The sequence below is a fragment of the Ooceraea biroi genome, chromosome 7, assembly GCF_003672135.1.
Source record: "Ooceraea biroi isolate clonal line C1 chromosome 7, Obir_v5.4, whole genome shotgun sequence".
Lineage (NCBI taxonomy): Eukaryota > Metazoa > Arthropoda > Insecta > Hymenoptera > Formicidae > Ooceraea > Ooceraea biroi.
The window spans coordinates 16,157,399-16,184,998 of NC_039512.1; the positions used below are offsets into that span (position 1 = coordinate 16,157,399).

General features: G+C 35.4%; 1 protein-coding gene across 4 annotated transcripts; it reads right to left on the bottom strand.

Moving 5' to 3' along the window:
* Positions 1-636: 636 nt before the first annotated feature.
* Positions 637-26,868, bottom strand: LOC105275029 (large neutral amino acids transporter small subunit 1). Of its 4 annotated transcripts, XM_026971392.1 has the most exons (12): positions 18,336-18,716; positions 17,650-17,897; positions 16,343-16,589; positions 11,443-11,568; positions 9,402-9,540; positions 9,134-9,257; positions 8,593-8,793; positions 7,919-7,993; positions 7,110-7,269; positions 6,933-7,025; positions 6,472-6,530; positions 637-5,405 (listed from the first exon to the last, which is right to left on the bottom strand). In XM_026971392.1, the coding sequence occupies exons 1-12, from the start codon at positions 18,355-18,357 to the stop codon at positions 5,403-5,405; spliced, it is 1,497 nt and encodes a 498-aa protein (XP_026827193.1). In that variant the 5' UTR covers positions 18,358-18,716; the 3' UTR covers positions 637-5,402. The 4 variants fall into 4 exon arrangements, with proteins under 4 accessions (XP_026827193.1, XP_026827192.1, XP_026827194.1 ...); XM_026971391.1 differs by lacking the exon at positions 6,472-6,530 and having other exon boundaries at positions 18,336-18,713; XM_026971393.1 differs by lacking the exons at positions 637-5,405; positions 18,336-18,716 and adding an exon at positions 26,474-26,868 and having other exon boundaries at positions 6,007-6,530.
* Between the last annotated feature and the right edge of the window lie 732 nt (positions 26,869-27,600).

Genomic DNA, 27,600 nt, shown 5'->3' on the forward strand with positions numbered 1-27,600 from the left:
GAACGTTTCCACACGAGGGAAATCCATACGCGACAAATTTCGACGTTTTTATTGCGCAACTTAGCGACACACACGTGCAGTTCTGTAAATAGTTTAATACCCTCGAAACGCTTCTCGGACGTTCAGTGAATTTTTAAGTGGATGAACGATGTCTCGATTCATTTCGCGCAAAGTCGACAATCCTCTCCGAGGACACGAACGTGTGAGGATGTAAAAAAGTAGCACATTCTGTTCCACGGAAAGCCAAATGGATATTTTCTTTTCTTTTTTACAACTTTGATACGTTGTACACTACTGCTGTGGGGAGAGAAAGAAAAATTATAAATATTATAAATATATTATATATATATATATATACATATATATTATTGTGTGTAAGTTATAAATACGCGGATCCACTGTATATTTATAACTTATATGTTTATACATGCAAATATAAATACGTATATAACCAGACTCGTCATCTAGTTTATTTCTCTTTCTCACTTCTCTACGCTGTTTTTATTTCTTTGGATTACAGCGAAATAATGAACATGCGTTTACGGGAAGAATCATGGCTGCATTTTTCCGGTTTCAACAAACACGTTTATTCAGTCATAAGTGTGTAAGGATAATAATAATTAATACACGATATTTACACAATATAATATATTGTCACAGTTCGCTCTTCATGTATTTATATATATATCTTCCTCTTTTCTCGCTTTTCTTACATGCTCAGATCCTAAGCTACGGCTTTTACCTTCCGTGTTAATGCATAATGCGTCACGCAAGGAAGTGATGCGTTACTTTATACAATTCATTATTCACCGTTAATTAAGGGTAGATTTCTTAAAAATCGACTCGAACGCATACCCGTATCTCAACCGGCTTTAACATAAGAGTTAATATAAAATATGCACTCACATATTAATAATATTCTTCTTCAACTCTCTTTTGCGCACTCTCTCACCCTCTCTCAACTAATTTACCATCGATTAATTCATTAATGCCTTATTGTCACGAATCAGAATGCCTGCTGGTATCTCTTTGCTGTGACATACTTTTTTATATGGATATGAATTTTGTCAGTCAAGTCCTCTTTGATTTTGACACTTGTTGAATGTATCAATGATATTTTACATGCACATTAATTTAAAAAACGTGTGTGTAAATTGTTAGAATGTTGCTATAATAATTAATTTTAAGACAGAGTAGTTATTAACTAATGAAATTTAATCCAATCTTACGTCATGTAAGTCCCACCCGCAGGCACCCTGAACAGCGTTGTAATGAGTGTTTGTGATTCTCGAAACATGCTCCATAAAAATACAGCTAAATAACGAAGAACTAGGTAATTATCATTTGTGATGAATAACATACGTCGGCGACTCGTCTGTTATGAAGATAAAATCATCAAAATTTATGAGTTATTGTCTCGTACCAAGAAAAATTATGACGCTACAACACCTATTATTCCTTCATACTTCGTCTTACAAACGTTCAACTATTATGGTCATAGTACATATTTTATTTTAATTTAATATGCAATATTTTCAGAACAAATCGCCGAGCTGTCTCCTAAATATGATACTGCGATAACTAAAACTATATATAGAAAATTAGGATGATTCTTTAATCACGCAAGATTTCGTTTGAAGAACACCCTGTAAAAAACGCGCTTGGTCCTAGACTCTACTACGGATATGTGTAACGGTGTCATTTCCTGGGCCGAGGATTACACACATTTTTCCGCTCTTAAAATCAAAGTCTTAAAAGTACAAAGTACAGTATATAATAATAATACCAACTGCTGCTATAACGAATATAAAAGAAGTTTTTTGCTAGAGAATAATATACCATAAAATTTGAAATGAAAGGGATGATGATACTGCCACAACTAAAATTCCATTGAACAAATAAATTTGTTCCCAGGATATTTAAGGCGCTACACTCGAAAACACACATACGAAAATCGAGACTCTACTTAAATATAATCATGTCTTGAAAGGCACACGCCTAAAGATCGAGCAATCTACAACAGCGTCGACAGAAACGCATTTTTATGCAATCGATGGCGGGTGAAATGTCTTTGTTCTTTTCTTCTTTCTTAAATTTCTTGTTAATACTTAATCAATTTCAGAATAGATAAGGATTTTTTTAGAAATTCAATAAATAATTATGTATTTTGGTCATCTCAATCAAAATGAACTTTATAAGTTCATGTTGCCGATATCAACAGAACACAAAAAAATTATAATATATATTTTGAAAACAAAATTTTCGTCTCTCCAAATGTTCGGAAATCAGCTATTCAGAAGAAATCTGAGACACATGTATATCATCAATTACAAAAGTAAACTGCATTTTATTTACGTTATTTCAGAAGTCCTCAAAAATACATACGAAATTATAGAGCTACAGATATACTATTGATATGATAATTAATTCGATGTTTTTTTTAACAAAGTTAAGATTACTTTGTCAATAATATGAATGCAGAAATAAATGCAATACAGACGTTATAAATTTATAACGTTTATAAGAATTAGTAATATTACATATTGCAAATTTGCAAACTACTATGTAATATTTTTAATTTATATTTAAAGAGAGGAATTTGGATAAAACCAAAACCAAAGATACTGACCTAATTTGTCTGTTTAGCTTGAAGATTACAAAAGAATCTTTAATTAATAAATTATTAATGCAACCGGAAGGTCAACTCCAAGCTGATCTCTTCATCCTTTACATGTAAATGTTATTACCATCGTTATATTTCCTTAATACGCGTCCGAATATTTCCTAAAAGTCGTTTCTGCATTTTGCCAAAATTGTCATTACGTATTCTTTTTTCCGAATTTTAGAAGACTATAATTGTGTTGGTCTTCTTTCAAAATTTTTATTTATCTCGATCATACTCGATTGTATCCGCGTGTATTTGCGTTTAATACATATACATATACACACACACGTACACACGCACACCCGCGCGCATTTTATCACCATTGTGGCAGTAAAATGTAAAATTATTATGCGACGTTGACAATCGAGTGCCAGCGCGTAACAAATGCACTCTTTTAATCCCCCGTTTCTCCGTTTTTTTGCAAAACCGCATGCGTGACGACTTAATATAATAATTAAAAATAGTTACTAACGGTACTACCTTAATGGAGAAGCAAACTATAATTTTTAATAGTGCGTTCCGTCGAAACGAGGGATTAAATTTCCGCACGCACGTGCGCGCAGATATCTTTACATATATATCAGGGATGCAAGATATATTAACGATATATCAAAATATTCTATCTCTCTTGTGGTAAAACGCGGGGAGAATTTTACAATACATTTGTTTCATTAATCTATTTTCTGATAAAATTCTTAATAAAACTGAATGATACTATCCGGTACGAAACTCTGCAGACAGAATGTTTACAACAAGGTTTTGTCTTTCAACAAGCACAAAATTATACGAAGGAAAATAGAATTATCATATCAGCATCTATATATTATCACATTTTTCATTCTCTAGTCTTCTTTTTTTTATATAATCAATAATTATGTAAAGTCTTTTTCTTTATGATTGAAGCAGATTCGTGGCGTACCTTTCATTACTCGATTATTCGATAATCGGAAACGTTAACGTCTCTACTACTAGAGTATGTAAATATATTTTCTTTACGGGTATGGATATTAAAATAATATTCTGAATATAAATATATCTCGATATCGTTTTTGGATATTTGCATCCCTAGATCGTAGCTGAATGTGACACAGATGCAATGTGCAGAACTTAAAAGAAGCGATATCGTAAATGGAATGGAATATGGAATGTTCACCAGCGTGTATGGACGTCGATCCACGTGGAATTCAATTATAAATGCAATGTCCGAGTGCCAAAACTGCAAAGTTGAGATAACGAAGAACGGATAGCGAAATAGCACATACAGCAAATGTCTATCGAAACTACGGCTATAACAGCGCTTAATTACAGTAATCTTCGATCGTTATCTCAACTTCCTAGCGCACTGTGACCAAACCTCTTAATTCAAATTTTCTCCGAAAATTTTTAACACGAACTGTCGCACACAGACAGATATAATCGCGATCTGCAATTACAATTATTTTTCTTCCATTCGGAGCGATATGTGTAATATCGCCGGGTAAGTCATCCAGAGATATTTCCAAATGTGTATATATACATATTTTAAATGAGAATTCGACTCAAAATATTTATATAAACATTTATAAATAAATATTTATATAAAACTTGAGTCGAGTATACAATTTATATTGTAATAGGTTCTTTTCTATATTTACTCTTAGATTTAACAAATTAGCTTAGTGTGAAGAGGAAAGCTTGTAGCGATTAATATAATTTAGATTATAAATTTACAATTTATAAATTATACTTAATTTAGCAGATTAATTTGTTAAATTAAAATAAATAAACCAAACAAATAAACTGTTAAACAAGTAAATCAAATTTCGTTGCTTGTGGTCGAAATCGATTTTATGTCGCGATACATAGCCGCACATAAATTTTATCTTCATTTCGTATGCCGGAATTGCAAGCATGATATAATCGTACAAATAAAACTTGTCGTGACACCTGGCGCAGTGATAGTGCTATCAGTATTCGCGATCAGTGTCCGTTGACGCGGCGAATCAATCATGTATCTTTATGACATTCTATAGTAACCGATTGTACTTTATCCTTTCAGTCATTCTATCCTGTAGCCGAGTAAATTGCTAAAGTACTCGAGTGTCAGAGCTGTTGCCTGGAGAAACAACGTTCACGTCGCGACACTAGTAATCACAAACACCTGATTTATACTGACAGCGCTATGAACTAATAATAATGATAACTAAGGATATTGATTACATTTAACTTATCACTAAGAAGCACGAACATACAATTATGGAGAAATCGCGGAGCGGAATTGATGACTCGTCATCGCGTGTATCCTTGCGCCGCGGAACCGAGCAAAGGGTAACAGCCTTATTCCGGGAGGTGAGTCCTGGTGGGAATTTGCCAACGAGATCTGGATCCGGAGGGCAAAGCCATTTCGTCCGCGTCGAAATTTTTCAGTGTCCTGGCGCAATATGGCTGCATCTTGTTCTAGGACACCTCCTCTTCAGCCTCCAAGTGCCAAGAAGAATATGCCGATCTGTTGAATCAACGTCGCCATAGACTCCGGTTAAACATGTCTAATCCCATCGCCACTTATTTCTTTTTCTGGATGAAGAAAGGAAACGATGGTCACTAACTGCGACTTGAAGATTGACGAGGATTCTCCTCGACTTTTGGAAAAGACTCGCCGATCCCGATCTCGATCCACTATCTGTCTTAATTGATTACACCTGAGCGGGTTTCGATTTGCCGACGACCAACATCACCTTCTGCAGCAGCTTCGTCGTGCTCACTGCAACAAGAGCGAACGATGTGTTACGTGCGCGTACGGTGACCCAGGAACTTTGGATGCAAGTGCGGTTCTAGCAAGGAAATGAAGTAGTCAACAGCGCAATCAGCTGCCTCTGTTGTTAGTTGATGATGTCAGAATTAGTTAGGGCTCGGAAAGAGATTCGATTTAGTACGTTGGGTGTGTCGACGTGGGCATGTTTGTGTAGTGCCAGTGTGTGATGTGCGAAATTAAATCTCAACAATGTCCTAGCTAACTCAGGCAAAAGCCACGGCAATTACTCAATTAGCTAATTACTCGTAATTGATAAAACAATGTTGCGACCGTGACGAATAAAAGTTGCCGTTTTGATGTTTTACTTCAAAAGAATAATTTAAATTTATATTTAATGCATATTCAAATATTAATCAATAGCATATATATTCAAATATTTCAACTTATTTTTTAATTTTATGAATCTGTTTTAATTTCATAATTCTTTACCTTGATTAAAAATTATTTTTAAACCAAATAGATTTAACAAGAATGTAATTTTAGAGTTCCGATATATTTAAAAAATTAATGTTGAAAGAAAAAGCTTTTGTATCAGAGTCAGATTTTTTGAATCTTAAATTTTTTATTCAAAAAAGTGTTTAGTACAGTAGATTATTTTGTATAGAATAAATAAGTACTCCTTCATCTTGCGATTGTGCAGAAATTGATAAAATTCAGCAATATTCCAAACTGAAAGAATGGTAAGCGAGATGAACAAGCATCAGGCAAAAATTCAATTGTTATTTGAATTTTCAAATTTATAAAAATGCAAAAGGAATAAATAATTCGTTCATTAAAAAAAATGTATTGAGACAGAGTAATATGTGAATGCATGATATACCATATATATCAAGAGAAAATCATTAGAGCATCAAAGGCATGCGTGGTGAATCGAAAGTGATCTTTAAAGATAAGAGAAAAATAGCTGTTCTTCTTTATTAGTTGAGACATAGTAGCACAAAGCAAAAAAATAGATGAGTGCTAAACATGCATGACATGACGAGAGAGTAGAACTATGTTACAGTGTATTGTAAACCTTTGTTTTTTGTGGCCCCACGACTATCATCAGCTTCTGCAAAGCTTGGGTGACGGCGCCTGTAGGAATAAATCAGTTAAACAGAAACAAACGAAGTAGGAAGCAGACGCGAAAACTTGCGCGTCTATAGAAAATAATCTTTATATTGTAAATCAAGTATATCCGATTCGAATCTTGTTAACTAAAACATTGCTTACAATAAAATTTTATTAAATGTATAAAATTATGTACAAAGAAATTACTATATTCTTCGTCCTTTTTGATTTTTCAGTTTGATTTTCAAAGGCAGTATTAAATACTTGAATTTAACTATTTCAAGTTTTAGAAAAATAATCCAAAGAAAGTAATTTAATATTATCAGTTTTGAAATACTGAGTATTACGTTTGCTATAATGTCCGATATAAAACTTCATTTTGATATGTGATTATGACGTATCTTTTGTTACTCTTATTGGACTTACCAACTCCCTGCTGAAAGAATTTTGGTTTATTCTTCCACGCAATGAAGGCAAAGTAAATAGGTACAGACGAAAGTATCATCAGACAGCCGTATCCTGAAAACCAGAGAGAAAAATCATTTTTGAGACATAGTTTTCATATAACATACGTAATGTATATTGATGATCATAAATTCTCACCGGTTTCAACGGGACTGGCATACATCGGAACTATGGTAACGAAGAGGGTAGCCAAGATGTAGAAGAACGGAAAAATAAGATTCACCTTGATCGGTCTCGACAAGTTCGGCTGACTCCATCTGAGCCACGGAAGGCACAGCACAGAGACGCCTATACTCAGCTACAAATCGTTAACTGAATTTATTATAATTAATAAAAATTCCAAACCTGACTAAAAAAAGGCTAGTAAATAATGAAAACCAATGTTTTTGAGATGTAAAATAGTTATATGAATATTCCAAGAACGCCTTAAATGTCAAAAGTTAAATAAGAAACATGACTCTAGATGAAAAATATCAATCTCCTAGAAATATAATCGATTGATATAGTCCGAAAAACGAGTTCACACATCATACAATCATCTCTAAATTTCAAGGAAAATTTCTAAGAAAGATCTTTATTAGTCGACTGAGAACTAGATCAACTCGTATTACGCACAATGTAGCGGCAGCTACAGAGTAGTTATTTTTTAGTTTTGAGAGGCTTTTATATATATCATGACACACTGTCCCATTGGTGACAAAAGTAATTACATTGAGGTAATTACATATGGGCCAATTAAGTAATTATCGCAGTTAAGTTAATATTCGCTGCGAGCAGGTAAGCGTAGAAATCGCGCGATCGCGGCCTTCAGGACGAAATATCATTTACATATTTTACGCGATAAACATGGAAAGCCAACTGCTTCGCAATTTTGATTCGAGTAAATTATGAATGACTGCACCGATGAATATTTTTTAGCAATTTCAGCGAACGAAAGTCGTACGTACCCAAGTCGCGAAGCCGACGTAATTGATAAGAGCAGAAATATTGGAAGAGCATAAGTACAGCATGGACAGCAAGGCCTGAAAAGAAAAATGGATTTTCCAATTAACGATTTCACGTTTTTCTTTAGCAACAATCAGCGGTCTTAATTCTGACAGAATAAGTTTGACCATCGCAACAAAACTTCGGCAGATTGCTTCGATGGAAGCAATCTACCGGTCCTCTTGTGTTCCTGTTTGCCGACACTGGCAGCAATCGAGTTGGTCAACAAAGGGGAATAAGATTAATCTCTACACAGAATTGACACGATACGTAATTTAGGATATTTTCTCAAGAAAAAATTAAATAAATTCGGTGAAATATTTACAACTGATCTTCCGATCAATTCGTTAAAAATTAATAAAATCATTTTAAGCGAGCGTTATTCATAAAGCTTTGCTCGTTAAATTCTTTCACAAGAGATCGACTCTCTTCAAAATTCTTCTAATCAACATTCAGTCAATCAATGTTACAGTTCACATTGGACTGCCAACAAAAAAGCTCTTAGATTATTAATCGGCGACTTACATTTAATATGATTAATATATTAATCGGTAGTGTATAGTCCTCATTCAATTTATATTTCAACAAGGAATCATCAAGCTGAAAGAAAATTGTGGATTCGAGAGAAAAGATTTACCATGCATATTACGGCGGGCGTAGGTGTGAGTCTAGAAATTTGAATCATTGTCAATATCTCTGGCATCTGACCCTCGCAGGCACCCGCGTAGAAGAGCCGGGAAGACGTGAGCAGGATGCCGTTAACCGCGCCGAACGTGGATAGAGCTACGAAAACCGGTATCGTCCATGCCATCACGCCGAACAATCTGTTTGCATATGTCTGCGAACAATAGAACCAATTTATGGATATTATATCATGAGAAAATTATTTCAAATAGTTACAACTCTTATATACATATGTATGTATGTAAAATAATTTATTAACATTAATATAAATTATTATAAATTATTATTGATAATAATTTATAATAGGAATAGAGATTGTGTAAATATTATATCATACAAATATCTAGATTCTAATAAGATCGAAAAAGTTTTTATTCTTGAAAAGTAAGATTAGGTTCGCATAATCTTTTATTCTATATTTCTTTTAATGAGACTTGTATGAAAAAGTCTCCGTTCTTTTAGCTTATTAGAAGAGCATATTTGCCATTATTTACCACTGCCACAGCTTCGCTACCGAGCACTTCAACTGGACTCAGCGTTGTGTAAAAGGCCATATTCGTGAAGACATAGACGACCGTAACAAGAGTGCACGAAACAGCAATAGCCCTCGGTAGGTTTCTAGACGAATACACAGTTTTATACGCGCGCAATAGTGCAAAAAGATATTACAGGTGATTATTAATTTATTAAATTATTGTCGAATCATATTTTACTTTGTATCATATTTAATATGAAATGAACATGTCTCTTTGTGATTCTCACCTAACGGGATCCTTCAATTCTTCGATTATGAAATTCAAGTAATTCCAGCCATTGTAAGCAAACAAGCCTGAATAAAAACTGAGGGCTATAGACGTGACTTCCGTATTAGTGTTCTCGAACGTAAAATATTGTGTATGTCCTGAAAAAGCAAACAAGAAGGTGTCACCAATGTAAATTTTTATTTCATGTACTACGATAGAAATAAATGATATAATTATCATTTTTATATTCTTAATTTTAATACTTTCTGTATCAATATTATCAAACTCAATATTTTAACATGATATTTGTATATATAAAGCGCAGACATAATTATAATATTACTAACTGATATTTCATTTATGTTTGAATAAGAGCTTTAATTATAATGTTCTATATATATATTTTTTTTATATTGCAATTAATGTATTTTAATTCCTTTCAGAACGAATTTCGAGCGGGTTTGTTAACGTAAAAAGAATTACATGACGTGCAAGGTCGAAGAAAAGTTTCGTCAGAACTAAGATGCTTGTCGTGTACCATGGTCAAGGAACCACTTGGTTCGCTGAATAGTCCAATTTAAGTGATTCCTTGCACGCACACCGACCACGTCGCATCGCCTGCGTATTTAATCCACCTTTTTGATTGGGTAAATTGTCTCGTCCGGCAAATGTATATAGTGCTGACAAGATGTCCAACAAAAATTGGATTCGTCTTCCACAAAATTTCTCCTTTGTACAAATTAATAATAAGGCTCGACTATTTTCTATGTTTTTTTTTATATTCAATTACTTTGATAGAAGTTTATTTGGGAGATTGAATGCTAGAAATTTAATATCAAGAATTGACATATACAGGGTGCCTGACATAGGGCGAAAAACCTCTCGCCCACAGGTAGATCTCGTCAAACTGAATTAAAAAGTCCTGTACCATTTTGCAAACAACCATGTAAAATTTCGAGTAATTAGGTAAAGAAAGTTCGCTAATTCAGCGGACGCGATTGGCAGCGAGAGAACTAGGCATGAATGACGTAAGAAACGTCTAGCCGCGCGCGCGACGCGAGCGTATTTCGAAGAACGCGATAATCGGATTACAGCGGCGGGCGAGACGACGCGTGGACAACACTTTCTCGGCAACACGAGCGCGCGAATGAGACGCTGAGAAATTATTGTCGACGCGTCGTCTCGCTTGCCGCTGTAATCCGATACTCGTTGATATCGCGTCGCGCGCGCGACTAGCCGTTTTTTTACGTCATTCATGCCTACTTCGCTCGCTGCCAATCGCGTCCGCTGAATTAGCGAACTTTACTTAATTACTCGAAATTTTACGTGGTTGTTTGCAGAATGGTACAGGACTTTTTGGAGAGGTTTTCCGCCTTATGTCAGACACCCTGTATATATATATTACTGTAATCAATGAAAATATTTTTCAAAAATTAGGATTTACTTTCTCCGTTGTGCACGAATTTTGTTTTGCAGAGATATTCTACAGATATCAGAATCGTCTTAAATCTTTCCCTTGCTTCATACTTTTACGCAATGGCATCCGATATTGCTCTCACTACAATAGAGAACTTGTTTCTATTCTATTACTTTTTTATGTTCCTTGTGATGTTATCTTCCAACGTAACGCGCCGTGACACAGCAAGTGTAAAAAAACGCATCTAAAGAAAGACATATAGTCGGTGTGCCGAAAAAGACCCGATTGATCAACTGGATAGACAATCATCTACGAGGAGAAAGTCAATCTGACGCAAGACATTCTTTTTACTTGGTCGAAAGTGAGCGAAAATTTCCGTTCTCCTCTTTCTGTTATCGCGTTCGCGTTACCAAACGAGAAAAATTGTATAGGCGCACAAAACACTGAGAACGCAAATGATATCACGCGGCGCTGATTAGCGTCGCTTGGGATTGTTGCAACTGATTGCAAACCATTATGAACCGCACGCGATCGTGCCTTGACATCGGTACCATAATCTTTAACTCTGTAATGTAAGTCTCGAAAGTTTTGCCAATACAAAAAAAGCTCGTTAATATTATAGTGATTTAACGGTTAAACTCACCAATGCAGAGTTGATAGGCCCCAGTAAAGATTATGATGAACAGCGCGAGTAGTTTCGCATACGTGAAGATGTCCTGTACCCTCGTCGCCCACTTGACGTCCCAGCAATTTATAAAAGCCAGCACACCTGAAATACACAAGCGTACGTAATGGATTAAGTTATTTTTAACTTTTACACAAATTATTTATATAATTATTTATCATAGAAAATAAAAATTATCACAGAAAATTAAACGTAGAAAATAAAAGTCAAAATTAAAGTGATAAAAGAAGATACAATGTTCAGCATCGCATCTTCTTTTTATCACTTTACTTTTAATTTACATTTTTTTATCACTTCAAATGATGTATAGCAATGTTCTCACGCACCTCGGATTGTCATAAATTTGCGGGCAATTAAATGCTTATTTTCCAATTTGATATCGCCTATCGCCAGAGTAATATATGCATATCATTTCCGTTACGACTCGCATGAACGACACTGAGTCAATCTAATTAAGAATCTTGTGTGGTCGCACGTGCCACCTGGCCCCACGTGTTGCTCACTTTGAAGTACTTGCTCACGACGTGCCGCCATAACATCATGATAACGAGAGTTATAACCGGCTAACGTGCTAACTTCAATGGAACTGGTTGCGCGCGCGATTTCTTCGCTTCAGACTAAATGGCATCACGTCGACGGCCTCAACAAGCTAGCAACCGCGACGAAGAGGGTGGAAGCGCGCCGCTTATCAATCTCTTCGAAAACGACAGGATATTATGCTCTCTCTATTTGACTCTCTTTCCCTTTAGAAAGAAAATTTTGTGGACGCAATACTCTGTCAGTCCGTTTTATCAAGGATTTCGCGTAAATAGAAATTGCCACGATAAATATGGTTTTATTGGCGCAGATCGGTTCGCTGGCAGCGAAGCGTAGCGATTTTCGTGATAATCCTCATGGTAACTTCACGTCATCGAGGAAAAAGGTGTAAAACTTTCGGTCATATGAAACAATGGCTTAACTTTGACAGCGTAATTGTTGGGAATCAGCAATATGGGCTCTATAAACATCGTTGATCATTATTTATGGTTCTGGCTTGTTGTTAGTGATGACAGAAATGAAGTAGGGCAATTTTTATTCCGCAAAATAACGGCATACTCGAAGAGACAGCGGTGACAAAGTGAATTAATAATAAAATTGGATCACAAATTGTGTAATGGAAAAATATAATTATTTAATAATAGCAGATAAATTAAATATTCACTCATTTACGTTATTACATGCAGTTATTTGCAGATGTTAGGCTACATAGAATTTATTTTGGTTTTTATTCATATTTTTTGCTTAGACAACAGATATTAAATAAACATTTTCAGGGAAGCAAAACATTTTCGACTCTGCGTCCCTTCGCGGTATGCGAAAAATTCGACTTCGGACTCGAAACGATTCCGTCGCGTCCTTGGCAGATTCGCATGGAAGAAAAGGAAGAAGAAATACCGGCAGACTGATGCAACATCGTGCAGAAATATCGCGAGACTCCGTCTGCCCTTTCCTCTTCCTCCTCTTCTTCCTCCCTTCGTGCACCCGCCTTGTCCTTCCTTCGCGCCTTCCTTTTCGCACCGTCATCCCCCCCCTTGGCGAATTATGCTGTTGTAGTGACCAGTTATGACGTTATTAAATTACATTTGCCCACAATGAGGCGTGATTGCCATCAGGCTTTTGACTCGCGAGGCGACCATCGACGTTTCCAGCCGCGGCTCCAGTCGGCCCGCTCCCGATCGCCACTTTCCGCAATCCGCTCTACGTGTCGCCGCGATCACGCATCGATTAAGCGAATGTCTAAGTCCGTCTTTAAGACGTAATTGAATATATAATCAAACATTTTTATCGTTTAATGTTTTAGAACCTGTATTTATAAAAAACAGAAATACAAGACTGCGCGAAACGTGTTAGGAGAAGCTTTGCGACTTCATAATTCACAGTTCGTCGGCGAATGTTAGTGACCACCAGGAACAGCTAGCGTCTGATCGTCGGTATTGAATATCGCGAAATGTATCACCACTCTTTCATCAATGCGCTCGACGCAAACGAGAAACAAAGAGATACTGCGAGCGCCCTGGTCATTGATCTCTATCACTTGTTAGGGTAGAATGGAGACGGATTGCTATCGATTCGCGCGAGAAAAACAGAATTAAGTTGTAGACTGTCCAGACTTTGGTGCGAATGATTTTCAAAATTTGTTCCCACAAATTGATCATCTCTTGATGAGTGATTGCATTATATGAAGCTTGACATTTCAGCTATGATTATTTACAATTTCAAGGTGCTACCATATCTGCGTCATTAGTTTTGACATTAAATGTTGGAAACGCGGAATAGGCGACGCGCGCTCATTTATTCGCAAATGACATTCTCATCGTGTCACATCGAACGTGTTCACGCTTCATTTTCCTTCGCAGGAAAACCTATTCCCGGTTTGTTGAACGATTTATCGGAAAGTAAATGGAGCTCACTGTAGGACGAATCTTATTTCCTTCGAATATATTGATGAGTTTTTACAGACCGTCGCTGACAACTGTTTGTTGCTATGTATCTGGCAGTATCTTTCTCGCATTATTTTCGCGAAGAAGAGAGATTTAAAAGGAATGTAATTTGTCTACTGGATCAAACGGTGAATAAGAAGATTAAGACAATCTTCTTATCTGTGAAATGCTTTATCAAGTATTTTGCAAAATAGTTGATTGAAAGTTTATTTATACCCGCATATTTGTAAAACGATCCTACAACGTAGCAATGATATCGAAGCTAAAGAAGTGCACGGTCAAACGACCGCAAGGAACACGATACGTTCACTCGTGGTCGTAGCCTTCTCCGCAAAATGCGTTTGTCATAAACAAACTTTTATACTGGACACCCAGATCATTTCTATAATTATGCATATTATGATTATTAATCATTATTAATTAAATAATTGTTTCTAATATTATTAAACAATTATATATCATATATTAATTAATATTTTAAATAATTATGTATAATATTACATTTACTATATTTTCTATATTTTTACTGTTCTGTTTTCTCTTTGATTTTCTCTTAAGATTTAAATATTATCTCTTTCTCTGTTAGTTAATATTTAAATAATGTTTCATTTTAATATTTTGCGAAAATATTAAATATTTGGTATTATTCGACCAATGCGTTCTTTATCAAACGCTGGTCGAAAATGCAAACAGATGAAGTTGGAAAAAGGCATATGGAAATTGCGTGCGTCCTCGAATTTTCATGAGAATACGCCCCGTTCCGTGGCATGATCCGTTACTAGTCATCTATTTCTATCGGTGACCATGAGCAAATTTTTCTGTTATTTACCGGCATTCAATCATACGATCAACGATGTTACGTACTCTGTTGCTGAGCAATTTTGTAGTGTTCGGAAAATGAAAGTAATTAAATAAATATCCAAGAAATGCGATTGTCGTGACCGCGTAATTTTCTCTATATGGAAAAGGAAGAAGGAAAAGCGAAGCATTTAGTCACTTGTCGGTGATGCTATTATTATTGCACATTAGTAAAAAGTATCGATTAAATTTACGGAACTCGATTACGATGCCTACTTTGCTGCTCTGTTATATCGCTTAAAGCTCAAGGTAAAAAAAGAGAGATTAATTTGAAGACCTTTTTTCATTCTTTCTCGTCTTGCGGTTTGTTTACCGCGAATGGCTTTGAGTTTCATGCTCGCGCTCTCTAGCAGAAAAATTCACGCCAATAGTATAACTTATCAGCTTTCAATTCTTCTTAAAAATCGGAAAAAGTTTTGTATATTCAATAATTATTTACATTAATTCTATTTCGTTTGTCTTTACTCTCTGTCTCATTTTTTTAGTTTATTATAGCTATATACTAAAAGAAGATTATTTCGAAGCTTTTAAATCGTTTTATTAGTACAACTTTCTCTACTAACAAGTAACAACGCGCAATTGCAATCTGTATTTGTTACGCGGTAAGAATGGCTGAGTCCTTTCTAGAAAATGAACAGAGGGAGAAAAACGCCAAGGACAAAAAACGAGATGACAGAGCTCGGAGTTATTAGAATAACGTCGATCTTTTTGCTCAGGGGATTCCTTCGTCGAAGACTTCGTCGAAATTGTCTCCTATCGTCTCTAATAAAACAAAGGTCAAAGAATAGGATGAAAAGTGAATGGCGAAACAGTGGAGAAGCGTAAGGAACGAAGGATGGGAATCAAAGTTTTGAGATGACATTTTACAATTGGTCGGGGCCATGATTGCTGTGAGAAAGACGAATTTTCTATGTGAGTCACATGGTCGGCCCGTTTGAAATCGTTAATGCTCGATGAACGCACGAGCCAATAAAATTCAATCCTCGGTCGCGGTATTGTACTACGATTATTCGTCCCAGAGGATCGACATTGCTCCTGTTTGATTGCAATTGGGTACAATGAATGTCTCAACGGATAAACTTAATTGCTGTTAAACATTACTATCTCAAATAATTCAATATACCAGGGTTATAGAGACAAAGAAACTTTCATTTATAAATCATAAGATATTCGATTCACATGTGTTCAAGCCAAAGATGTCATCAAATTTTTTAAAAAGTAGATCAATCTCCAAAAATATAAAACATTAAACTAAATCTTATTGTATATTAAATAATTTCTTTCTTTAATTTAATATTTAATAATATATAAATACATATATTTTTAAATATTTAATGTAAATTTTACTTTGTGCCGAAAATCTCAAATTTTTCACTCTATTTCTCCTAAGTTTTAAACAGGCACAGTTTTCTTATATAATAATTTATTTTGTTCTTTATTGTATGATCAGTTGAAAAAAAACTGTTTATACTACTTAAAAGTCACGGAATTCGATTCCGGATATGTTATCGTTTACTTACATATGCAACAGACGGCGAGCATTCTGACGGAGTCATCGGGCGGTGTGCAATCCGGAAAGAGTGGTTTGAGAACATAGACGCTGAAAGTCAAGGCTACTATAGCCTGGCTGCAAGGACGCACTATCATACACTCGACCCACAGTCTGACGAATGCCAAAAAGGGTCCGAAAGTCTCCATGATGTATGCATAATCAGCGCCAGATTTTCTAATCATGCAGCCGAGTTCGGCGTAGCAATAAGCTCCTACCTGTAAATACGAAAAACAGGAATAATAATAAAATATAGATATATTATCGTTTTATTAAATTGGAGCATATTTATTGGAAGATTACTTTATATCTAATAATAATCACATTTTTATATCCGTGTTCTTTTTACACATTTGCGATCTACACGCAAATAAATATTTATCAATTTAGAATGCATTTTTATGATCTTGTTCAGTCATTTTATATTTGCAATCTGCATGCAAATAAATATTCATCAATTTAGAATACATTTTTATGGCCACAATAAAATAAATTAAAGATAACTTGTTTATCTACAAACACAAGATCCATGTAGGAATATGCATTATATAGAAAAATTATCTTCATTAATAAATTATTTTTACCCGGAAACCTATCGAAATTCTTGCAACTATTTTTCGTATCGCGTCTAGCAAAACAAGGTATTGCCTGCATTTTTTCTTTTTACATTTGCGATCTACATGCAAATGTTTATCAATTTAGATGGCTGTTAGTTTATGCTTAAGTTTAACTACACTTGCAACTTTTGATAAGCGCGTTTTTCTTTCTCGAATAATATATACTCCTCGCATATTTTGTTCTTTTTTCCTTTAGTTGTAACTGTCTTTAACGTAATAGGAAATTATCTTTCTTTTTGTCAATGTACATCGTATAATTGATTTTGAAATGTACCATTGTATTGTTTCTTTAAATCGATTCATTTATTTAAACGCACAAATGCATTTTCCACAAATGCATTTTTATGATCTTGTTCGGTCATAATGACGCAAGTAAACGAAATAAATTAAAGATAAGTTATGCCCACACAAACACGAAATACCTATATAAATACACATAAATTTTACAAAGAAATTATCTTTGCTTATAAATTATTGTTTTATTTAGAAACCTATGGAAATTCTTGCAACTAACTTCTTTAATTATTTCGCATTTGGTATAATAACAAAATAAGCTGTTGCTTGCATTTTTTATATTATCGAAAAGAACTGATGACGATATTTGGCAGTAAACTACCTCTAAACTATATATTTTATGATTGCAAGAAAAGAAAAGACGTACCATAGAATAAATGCCAGATGCCGTCCACACAAGAAGACTCGCATTCACACTTCCCGTGTATTTAAGAACGCCAGTTGGACTGACGAAGATACCGGAACCGATGATGGAACCAACGATGACGGTGACTCCGTTGAGAAGTGACATTTTCGCCTCCAGTTTGATCTCGTCATTGCCCTTTTCAGTATTAGGGATCGGATCATATGATCCCTTCTCACCATCTTTGATGCTCCCTGACTTTGACATTTTTTCTGCAATGCACAATGCATAATACTTTGTATTCATTTTTATTATATTTTTCTTCTTTATATTAATTCAGTTCAAAATTTCTACTAATAAAAAAAATATGCATATTATGCTTTGGAATTAATATTACAGAATTAATATCTTTTATTGATCAAAATGAAATCTAATGTGTGATGTAAACAATTTTAATATAAAACAATTTAAAAAGAATTTTATAAAATAATCTGCATTCTTCACCATGTTTATTTAAATCGATTGCATTAAATAAATTTATAATTTCGTTCGTATTTTCAGGAGATTTCAAGAGAGACGAATAAAACATAGTTTGTTTCAATTAATGATATCCTTTTATTACAGTGCTTCGATTTTGTTGTCTACTGGAATGTATTTGTATTTTTAAACAGAAAGATATATAACAGAAAGCTGTTTAGTACGTAACTGACCTGTTGCTAGGTTTCGTTGCATTCCGAAAACAGAGGATTTTCCGAGTATTTTCGAGTATTTCCCGCGAACATCGTCATGCCACTTGTAAATTTATTTATGCATTCCTACGTTTATCATTGTTACAAGATTAACAATTGTTAATTTACACGTGGTATGCATGGCTCGTATCTATATGAGTTGATCTGTATTCAATGGATTTATGTTCGAGACATTATACGGATAAGCATTTAGAATTTGTTTGCATGTACAATTTCGCGTATGGCATAATACTTTACGTAACAAGTTATCAGTTCCTCTACATTGATCATCTGCACATTGCAGAGTAGCAAATCGATAATTACATTGAGATAATCGTATCGAATCGCATCGAGTATCGAATCACGCAATAAATCATGTAAATCTCTATGAAATTTTTCCTCTTTCTTGCATACTTATACTTATTTGATTTTTATGTTTATTGTTATTTTATATTTTCGCTAAGTTATGACTTTTATCACACACACAATTAACTTTCGTAGACAACACGAATTATTATATATAAAAATAGGTCGATAGGATTAACAGAACGGTAGGATAGAGAATTCAACAGGTTCCACAAGATTATTAGCGATTCATTTCTCAATCATTTCCTTGATTCCAGGAATATAAAACAACGCAATTTACGATGTTACCTGTTGACCATAAAGACCATAAAGCAGAGAGATTTTATGTCTTCGCGCCTTTTCTTTCATTATCCTTAAGTAATGCGAGAAAGCGAGACGCGTGTGTAAATCGCGGCTCTATATTTTGCGACCGGCGCTTTCTCCCGAAGGATGTTTTCCATCCTTGTCTTGAATAATGCATTCGACATTTCCGCAAAGCAGGATGCCCGAGCGGGAGCGACTTTTACTTTGTAACTAGCAGGGTCGATTTATCCCGGAGAACAAGGTCTCCCTTTTTCTCGTTGCGTACGCGGGGGTACTCCGGATAAGAACGCGAGCGAGGATTCATTGTCAGCGTGGGAGATATAGGTCGCTTTTATTTCGATTCGTCTCACGGTTTCACAGAGCCTTTCGTGGTGCACAGCAAGTTCCTGCGTACCGGCAACAGGTCCTGCGAAAATATTTCTCGGACTTTTCCACCGATATGAATCATATGAACGATCAGTTTGTTAGAACGCAATTAAACCCATTCGAGTTACGACGACTGTAAAAGAAAAGAATAATTTTATTTAATAAAAGTAGAAATGTGTGTGTAGAATGATCCTGATGAAGAAGTCTGTGTTGAAAGGAGAGTTGTTTAGTGTGTAGATGTTTTAAAATAAATATGAAATATGATTAATTTCTAATATATAATAGCTAATATTATACGAATTTTTTTAAATAAGTGCTAATATTTCGTTTTGTAAGAGCGCGAGTTTAGAACGATTTCTGGATAGACCAGATTGGTTTTTCTGAACACTCGTTAGGCAACCTGAAGAGGTCATGTTGTTTGCGCCGGAATCGTGTTCCTTTGTTCGCTGGCACTATTTGTCAAAATATCTAGGAATGTTCCGAAAAATAGCCGCAGAGACAAAGGTCTAGACAAAGAGTCTTGAACGTCTACCGTATGAAGACGTGTGCGGTCGCTCTTATCGCTGTACCACTCTGTTCTCCGAATTTTATATCTTGATCTCTAATAAACTTCTGAATTTCTTGATCAGACTCTTTTCTAAATAATGAAGAAGTTTTTTTTATTTAATTGTTTCTACAGTTTTAATGATAGTAATAACTCTTTAATTATATAATTATAATTATAATTATAACTCTTTAATATTATTATTATACAGTTCTTATTTATAAAGTTTTATCACGATAAAAAAATTGTTTGTCGTTATCATACTTGCTTGTATCTGACTCTGTCATCTGTCTGCGCGCCTCGCGTAATCTCGTCTCATCTGATACACCGAAGAAGTAAACGTTACGTCGCGAGAGCAGCTGCGAAACTGACGATGAAAACAGTTTTGGAGAGAATCAATCGGATTCTGTGTTACTACCACGTCGTTTACCGGGCTCGATCCCGTCCAATCGCACGCGTGATCATCGGTACACACCTCACTATCACCTGACAAGTGACTCGCCGTGGGAAGGTGATAAACCTGTTTCGTTCATATATTACATACACCTGTTCGCACGCTCATTAATCTGAAATATCGAGCATGTAATAACGTCTATTTTTACAATCGTCTGATTTGTCGATCAGTCGCCGAGTCCAAGTCGTTACCAATCCCGTTTCAATTCATTGATTCCGCAGATTTACTAATTGCTTGATTCTTACAGCCTAAAAAACTATATGTCGCTTAGACCTAATTTTCTTCCCGACAAAAATCAGATTAAACTATTAATAAGCAAGCTAAAAGAATAACATGAGAGAGCTAAAAGTCCCTAATAGCCTTATGGGGATGGAAAGAACTTACTTAGAAACTCCTAAGAAAACTTGTTACTTAACAAATTTATAGCAGATAAAAAGTACACAAGAAAATACTCGAGCTTTTTGCCATTGATAAATATTCTTGAGGCCTTTCTTGAGGCAGGACGCAATTTGCACTTGTCTCAACGTGTATCCTAAAGTCAATGCCCTTGCAGTACGCATCAATCATGTGGATTGATTGTCGGAAACGATTTGTTCCCACCCCCAAGTCTAGCACGTGGCCAGCATCTTTAGCCACGTTGCAGAATGACATTTGTCGATAGACACGATATGTCTAGGATCAAGTATCATGATCTCGTATTACAATCCAAGCACACGCTACAGTGCATACTCCACTTTCCCTGGCAAAGAAAATCTTCAGAAATAAGAAAACATAAAAGACATAAAATTTAAAAATAAAAGAACGAAAGACGTGAAAATATGTAATAACATTACAAATCTTCAAATTAGACTATCCATTAAAAGGAATTATATTTAGCACAAATTTTGTTTACTCTTCCGCATCAAGAGACAGTAGTGTTTCGCGCCAAGGCATAGTAGAGCTACTCTGGACAGCTGTTATTGGTTCACATACTTTAATAATTCTTCTTTATAAAGAATTAATGTCATTATCCGGTCTTTCGTAGACTTCTTGTCTTTAATAGCACCTTACGTAAAAAATTTAAGTGTCTAATCTGCAGAGCGTGTAGGCCAAGTCACAGGACGACCAATTCATCGATCAAGATAATGAATATTTAGCCATTGTCGTAGACCTTTACGTAATGTGCAGGACAATCATCTAATTGAAACCATGAATTCCTTCTCATGTCTAGCGGAACATCTTTAAAAAGATTATAGAAATTGCAGGAATGTGTCCACATTGAGTCGAAGTAATAAGAAGTGGGAAGCTATTAAAACATCGATATGTCGATTGACGTTTTTGTACCGATTTTATAAAATCAATATTGACATGTACAGTTATGGAAATAAGTTTGTTAGCAGTCATACAATACATTTATCATTTCTATGCACGATTTTAGATGTCAATATCTCTTAAGGACCGTCTACAGGACGGTTGTAAGATTGCAAGCAGTAAGAAGTAAGAGTTTCTATTGGTCAGTTTTTGAAATAATCGATTTCGATTGGTCACTTCTTACTGCTTGCAATCTTACGACCATCCTGTAGACGGTCCTTTAAACAAAACATTTATGAGCATAGAAATATATATTTTCTTATTTTGAGATTTTTAATTCATATCTTAAGTTAGGCCATTTAATCCTGAAGTTATAAAAATTCCTAAAATTTTGGATGCACGTCTCGGCATCGCAAATATTTATACTGGTCCGATTTTATATAGGGCTGTGGCGTGGCGTTTCGCAATGGGGAAACGTACCGTAAAACCCCCTTCGTTCAGTGTCTTAATGCGTCAGTCTGGCATTCATACTGCTTCAGCTGCCCGAGACACATTACACGTACGAAAAATCATGTGTATGTATACGGATGCTTACGTACACCTAGTATCCGTCCATGTATTTCACGTGTATGAGTAATTCGTGAACGAGCGCTCGAAGGGGCTTTGTCCAAGCCTTACAGGCATTATCTAGGACTCTCTCCCCAATACCGGTCCCTCTAATGCCTGCCAGTTTGGAGCAGACAATCCGCCGACGTTCCACGAAATTGTCATCTCGTAACACAATTTTGTGAAGCTAACGGATTTTCGCGTGCGCTTTAATCATTAGGCATCAGATCCTGTCATTTTTTAAATTATTTTCTTCCAATGTATATCAAATAAAAATATGCTTTTATTATTTATTTATAATTATATAAATATAATTCATATAATTATATAGTTTACATAATGTATCATTTTTGTCATTCTCCTATTTTATTTTTATTTTATGTTACTGCATTAGATAATATTAATTTATGTAATAGTATAATATTTATTTAAATATTGTTATTTTTATTTCTATTGAATTTTTGTAATATTGTGTCGAAAATTTAAGAGTTGTGCTGCAAAACTATAAAATCTGCTTGAATAGAAAAATAATTTATGCATTATGGACAAAATATATGTTAGAGATATGTGAAGATCTCACGGTTGCAATTCAGACGCGTGCTGACTAAGGTCGCGACATGTCATGGTGCCCATGAAAGTCTGGCCGAATGTTGCATCATTGCTTTTTATTGATCCTAAACCGACCTTTGTGTCTGTTAGCGTGCTGACCTGACGTGAATTGTGCTTAAAGGCATCTACGGTGAGCAAGACACCGGAGCCATTGATTACCTTCCACGAAGAACGATGACGTACCTTTTATAATCCAAGAATGATAAATTGCTCTTTCCCGTTCACTGTTAACTCATTTCTAACATCAATTTTGTCTAGGAAAATCAAAATAATACAACTATATGTTATTTGCCTAAAACTTTTACCGCCACAAGTAAAATTAAATAACTTATCACAAAGTTAGATATCCTTTAATATATTAAACTTTTTAATACGAGTAGTCCAATGTGAGAGAGAAGAAATGTAAATAATATTCTTGAAATAATATCTTAAAAAATAGAACAGAAAGTAGAGTCAATTTTCACTTTTATACTCTTTAGTTTTATATGTGAAATTTTCGGTTATTTAAAATAACTGCAATTATTTCGAACTGTTTGCAAAATATCTATAGATATTTGTTCTTAAATTATCCTTTTTATATTGAAAGCGATATAAATTGATAAAATTAAAAGATTTTGCAAAGTTTATTTTTACGATTTTCAATAGAAAGACACCATTGAAAATGTCTTTTATGGCATAATTATAAATTATATGCTTGCAATTATGAATTTACTAGAGGAGAATCCCCTATTATGAGATATGCTCCTAATATGAGATAATGGGGTTTCTGCTAAACTAGTGAGCACCATCTGTTAGTTCCACCATGAACTTATTACTCTTGGTGCAAAATGTATTTAGTGAAAAATTCATTGTTCGTTATTGCGTTTAGCTTTTGCAAGAAACGGTTTGTGAAATTGTGAACATGTCAAAGGAACTTGAGGTAAGTCTTTAAACCTTGTTTATTATATAATAAAGAAATGGTTGGCAATAAATTCAGTATGCGATGATAGAGTAGAATCGTAGTAACAGGAAAATACGCGATTTGTTGAATTGCTTAATTGTAGAGGTTAGATTTCATGATCGCGGAACCGCTAGGCGTGTGGCTCGTATAATGAGATATTCAAGGTACTCTTAATATGAGATAATTATTGCTCGAATATGAAGGTTATGTAGTGTAATAAAAAGAAAGAAAATACTACTTACGGTTAAAGAAAAGTTAATACGAATTTATATTACGAAGTTTTGTGTATTTAATTTTTATAGAATCTGACTATGGAGGTTAGAGATACGAGGAAGCGTCGACAGTGGAATCGTGAAGATTTGGCGAAGGCTGTGGCAGCAGTATTTTTATAAAACTATCTAATAAAGTTTTTTAATTGCAATACTGATGTATTTTGCACTTTTAACACCGATTTCTCGAGGTATCTTATATTAGGAGCACACTTTCTCGATCCTGCGTAAAGCTCTTTTTTCAAATTTTTTTAATTTCCAGAAAAAATAATATTTAAATTAGATTTTTCATTTGACCAACCTAAAGCTTATTAAATTCTCTTCAAGATAACGTATTACATTTTAAATCCTGCCTATAGGTTTCCTTACATTCGGCAAAATCGATATGGTATCTCATAATCGGGGACTTTCCTCTAATAATTCTTTTATAATATTATTTTAGGATTAAGAATCTCTCGACTTATTATTAATAAATGCATATCCACATGCAACTTCACATGTGCAAAAATCAAATTGTTGTTATCATGAAGCATCGTATGAAAATAACGTCGACCTTTGCAATTGATAAATGTCATTGATAAGAGTCATGTAAAAAATTTCGGACGTGCATATCATATCATGTGCATATCACAATATCGTGATAAGATCTCTCCGTTTAACTCGAGACAGCGTAGGCTGTGCTCCTCATCGAGAAAATTACGAGCGTGAAGCACAGGAGCCCCGTACTCTTTGCATAATTTAATAAACGCGACGAACTTCCGGTTCGCGTACGCGCTTCTGCCTCTCGTGTACATCTCGAGTATCCTCGTCGGGTACTCGACTGCGCGATATTCGCGCGACGTTATCCGATGGCGAAAGGGCCAGTTCTCAACGGCGGAGAACGAGCGTGTGGCGGCCGACGAGAAAATCAATAGGCCACGTGGGTCGCCGACCGGGTTTTCCGAACCCAGTTTTCGTCGTGTAATGCCGCGCGATAATGACCAAATCGACCAAATAGGAACTCCCATCTCGCGCCTCCCAATCGCGTGGATAAGAAGCCTCTGATGTTACACGGGTATATCATGAAAGGGGCTGAGGAATTGAAAGCGGAAGTGAAACAAGTTTTAGGAGGATTCCCGTGAACGAGTACTGGGAGATCCGAGTTTGCGAGATCTTCGATGATAAACGCTGTATGGGAGTGATTTATACGCATCCTAGCCAATTTGTTATTATTCTACTCTAATTTAAGAACGGGAAAAATTTATAATACTTGATGGAAAAGCTACTAACAGTACCATAATAGTACCATGGATAATGGATCAGAAGAATCGTGCGGTACCTTTCTAATGATGAAATTGCATTTATGCGTTTAAATAAAGATTACTTTTCATTCTCGTGCGTTTAATTCATGTGCAGGTTTATGTACATTTATACTTTCGGGTTTACGTTATATTGTAGTATAAAATATATACGAGTATGATACGCTACCTCGCAAAGAATAAATATTTGACGTTGCAGTGAAAGTTTACTATTTATAAAATACGATCGATATATTAAAAAATATATTGTGTACTTAGCACGTGCTAACCATCAAAACGGTAAATTAACAAAACTTGTTTACAATCTTTTGAAACATATCGCCTTAAAAATTTCCCACTAAAGATTCATTTATCTTTTGTATACTATTATATGTAAAATTAATTAAAAGTAAATTTTGTATACTAAATAATTATATATCATATTTGTCGCCTCTTTTAAATTACTTTTCTCATAATAAACTGTATTATGTATAATGTTGAATACATAAATTTTTAATTAAATATATAAATTTTTATTATATTTTAAATTTTATTATATTTCACGTTTTAAATTTGTATGATATAACGTGTGGAATAAACCAACTTAGCACAAAATAAGCATTCAAACGACAAGTTACCCTTTCTTTAACAACGTAACAAGGATATAGCGAAGCGCAATAATAAATAATTTAATACCAAAGTCGCGAAATATTAATGCGAGTTATTTGTAGCTTCGGTATTTCACATAACTGGAGACGTCACGCATATCTTACTCGATCCATGCGGAAATGTATCCCTTAACTTTTTCATCTAAATACGTGCATCCAAAACCACCTTAGATGATGTAACGCGCCCTTTGAGAACGGCCATACTGCCACAACGCGCGGCACCGTCCTGCACGAGGCACCACATCGCATTTCCCCTGATCCAGCCAAAAAATCGCGGACCTCGCAACCGCATCGAATTCTCCACCCTCGACCAAACCTTCCCCGGTGATAGCGCTGAATTTCGCGAAACTTTTCATTCAACATCGCGGCAGAACGTGCGCCGCAACCGCCCTGCGACGTGCGCTGCGGCGCAGTTGCGGTTTACTCACCCGTAGTCGCAGACGTTCTTCGCGGACTGGGGGATGTTCTCGTTAGAAGAAACTGACGCCGCCGACGAGAACGGGAGAAGTTCGAGGGTGAACAATTCACGCGCGCGTGTTACGCACTTCGCGGATCGATCTCAGACGCCGGCCATGGCGCGAATCCCTCTTCCGGAGTCACTGGGCTCTCCCGCCTGGCTTCTGCCTGCTTCGAAAATCGAAACTCTCGCACTGCCGCGAATTTAATCTCGTCGCTTGCACCGACTTTGTTCCCCCAGTGACGATCGCGGCCGCGTACGTCGTGGTGCACGAGGACGAGACGTGTGCACGGCGCGCTGGTTGGGCTCTGAATGACCGCCGTTCCCGTTCGCTCCGATCTGTCAGGCCGGCGCGCGTACTCGCGCAGCGTGTACATGTGTGCCAGGGTATATGGGGATAAACCGCGCCACCCCGGACAGCGAGCTATCGAGCGACCCCATCGGCCGCTGCTGGCGCGCCGTTCTCTCGACTGAGCGATTTTCAGAAGTAAATCAAGAAAATAAATAAGCAAACACGTATGCGCGGAATCGGGTGATTGAGTGGAATAAATACAGAATTAAATAAGAATAATTAATGATTAAATTAATTAAAAAATAATTAAAGATTAATTAGATGAAATTTTTTCTTTCGATCAAACTGGCTATGCTATGAAAAATATTGTTAACCATCTAGCATAGCCAGTTTGATCGAAAGAAAAAATTTCATCCAATGTATATAATTGTCTGGCGATTAAATAGTATTTCAATTAATTAAAGATTAAATTAATTAAAATAATTAAAGAATAAATGGAAGAATCGTGCGGGACTTTTCTAATGATGAAATTGCATTTATGCGTTTATAAGCTTAGATAAGATTACTTTCCATTCTCGTGCGCTTAATTCATGTGCAGGTTTATGTATATTTATACTTTCGGATTTATGTTACATTGTAGTATAAAATGTGTACAAGCGTGCGATATAAGATGCCGTTTTGCTGACGTGCGTTAACTGTTCATCGCACCGAAGCTACATTACCACAATTTGCAGCAACGACGGTGGGAAATTCCTCGAAAGGAAAATCGAAGCTTGACGTTGTTACGAAATGATACGTGCTTCCTC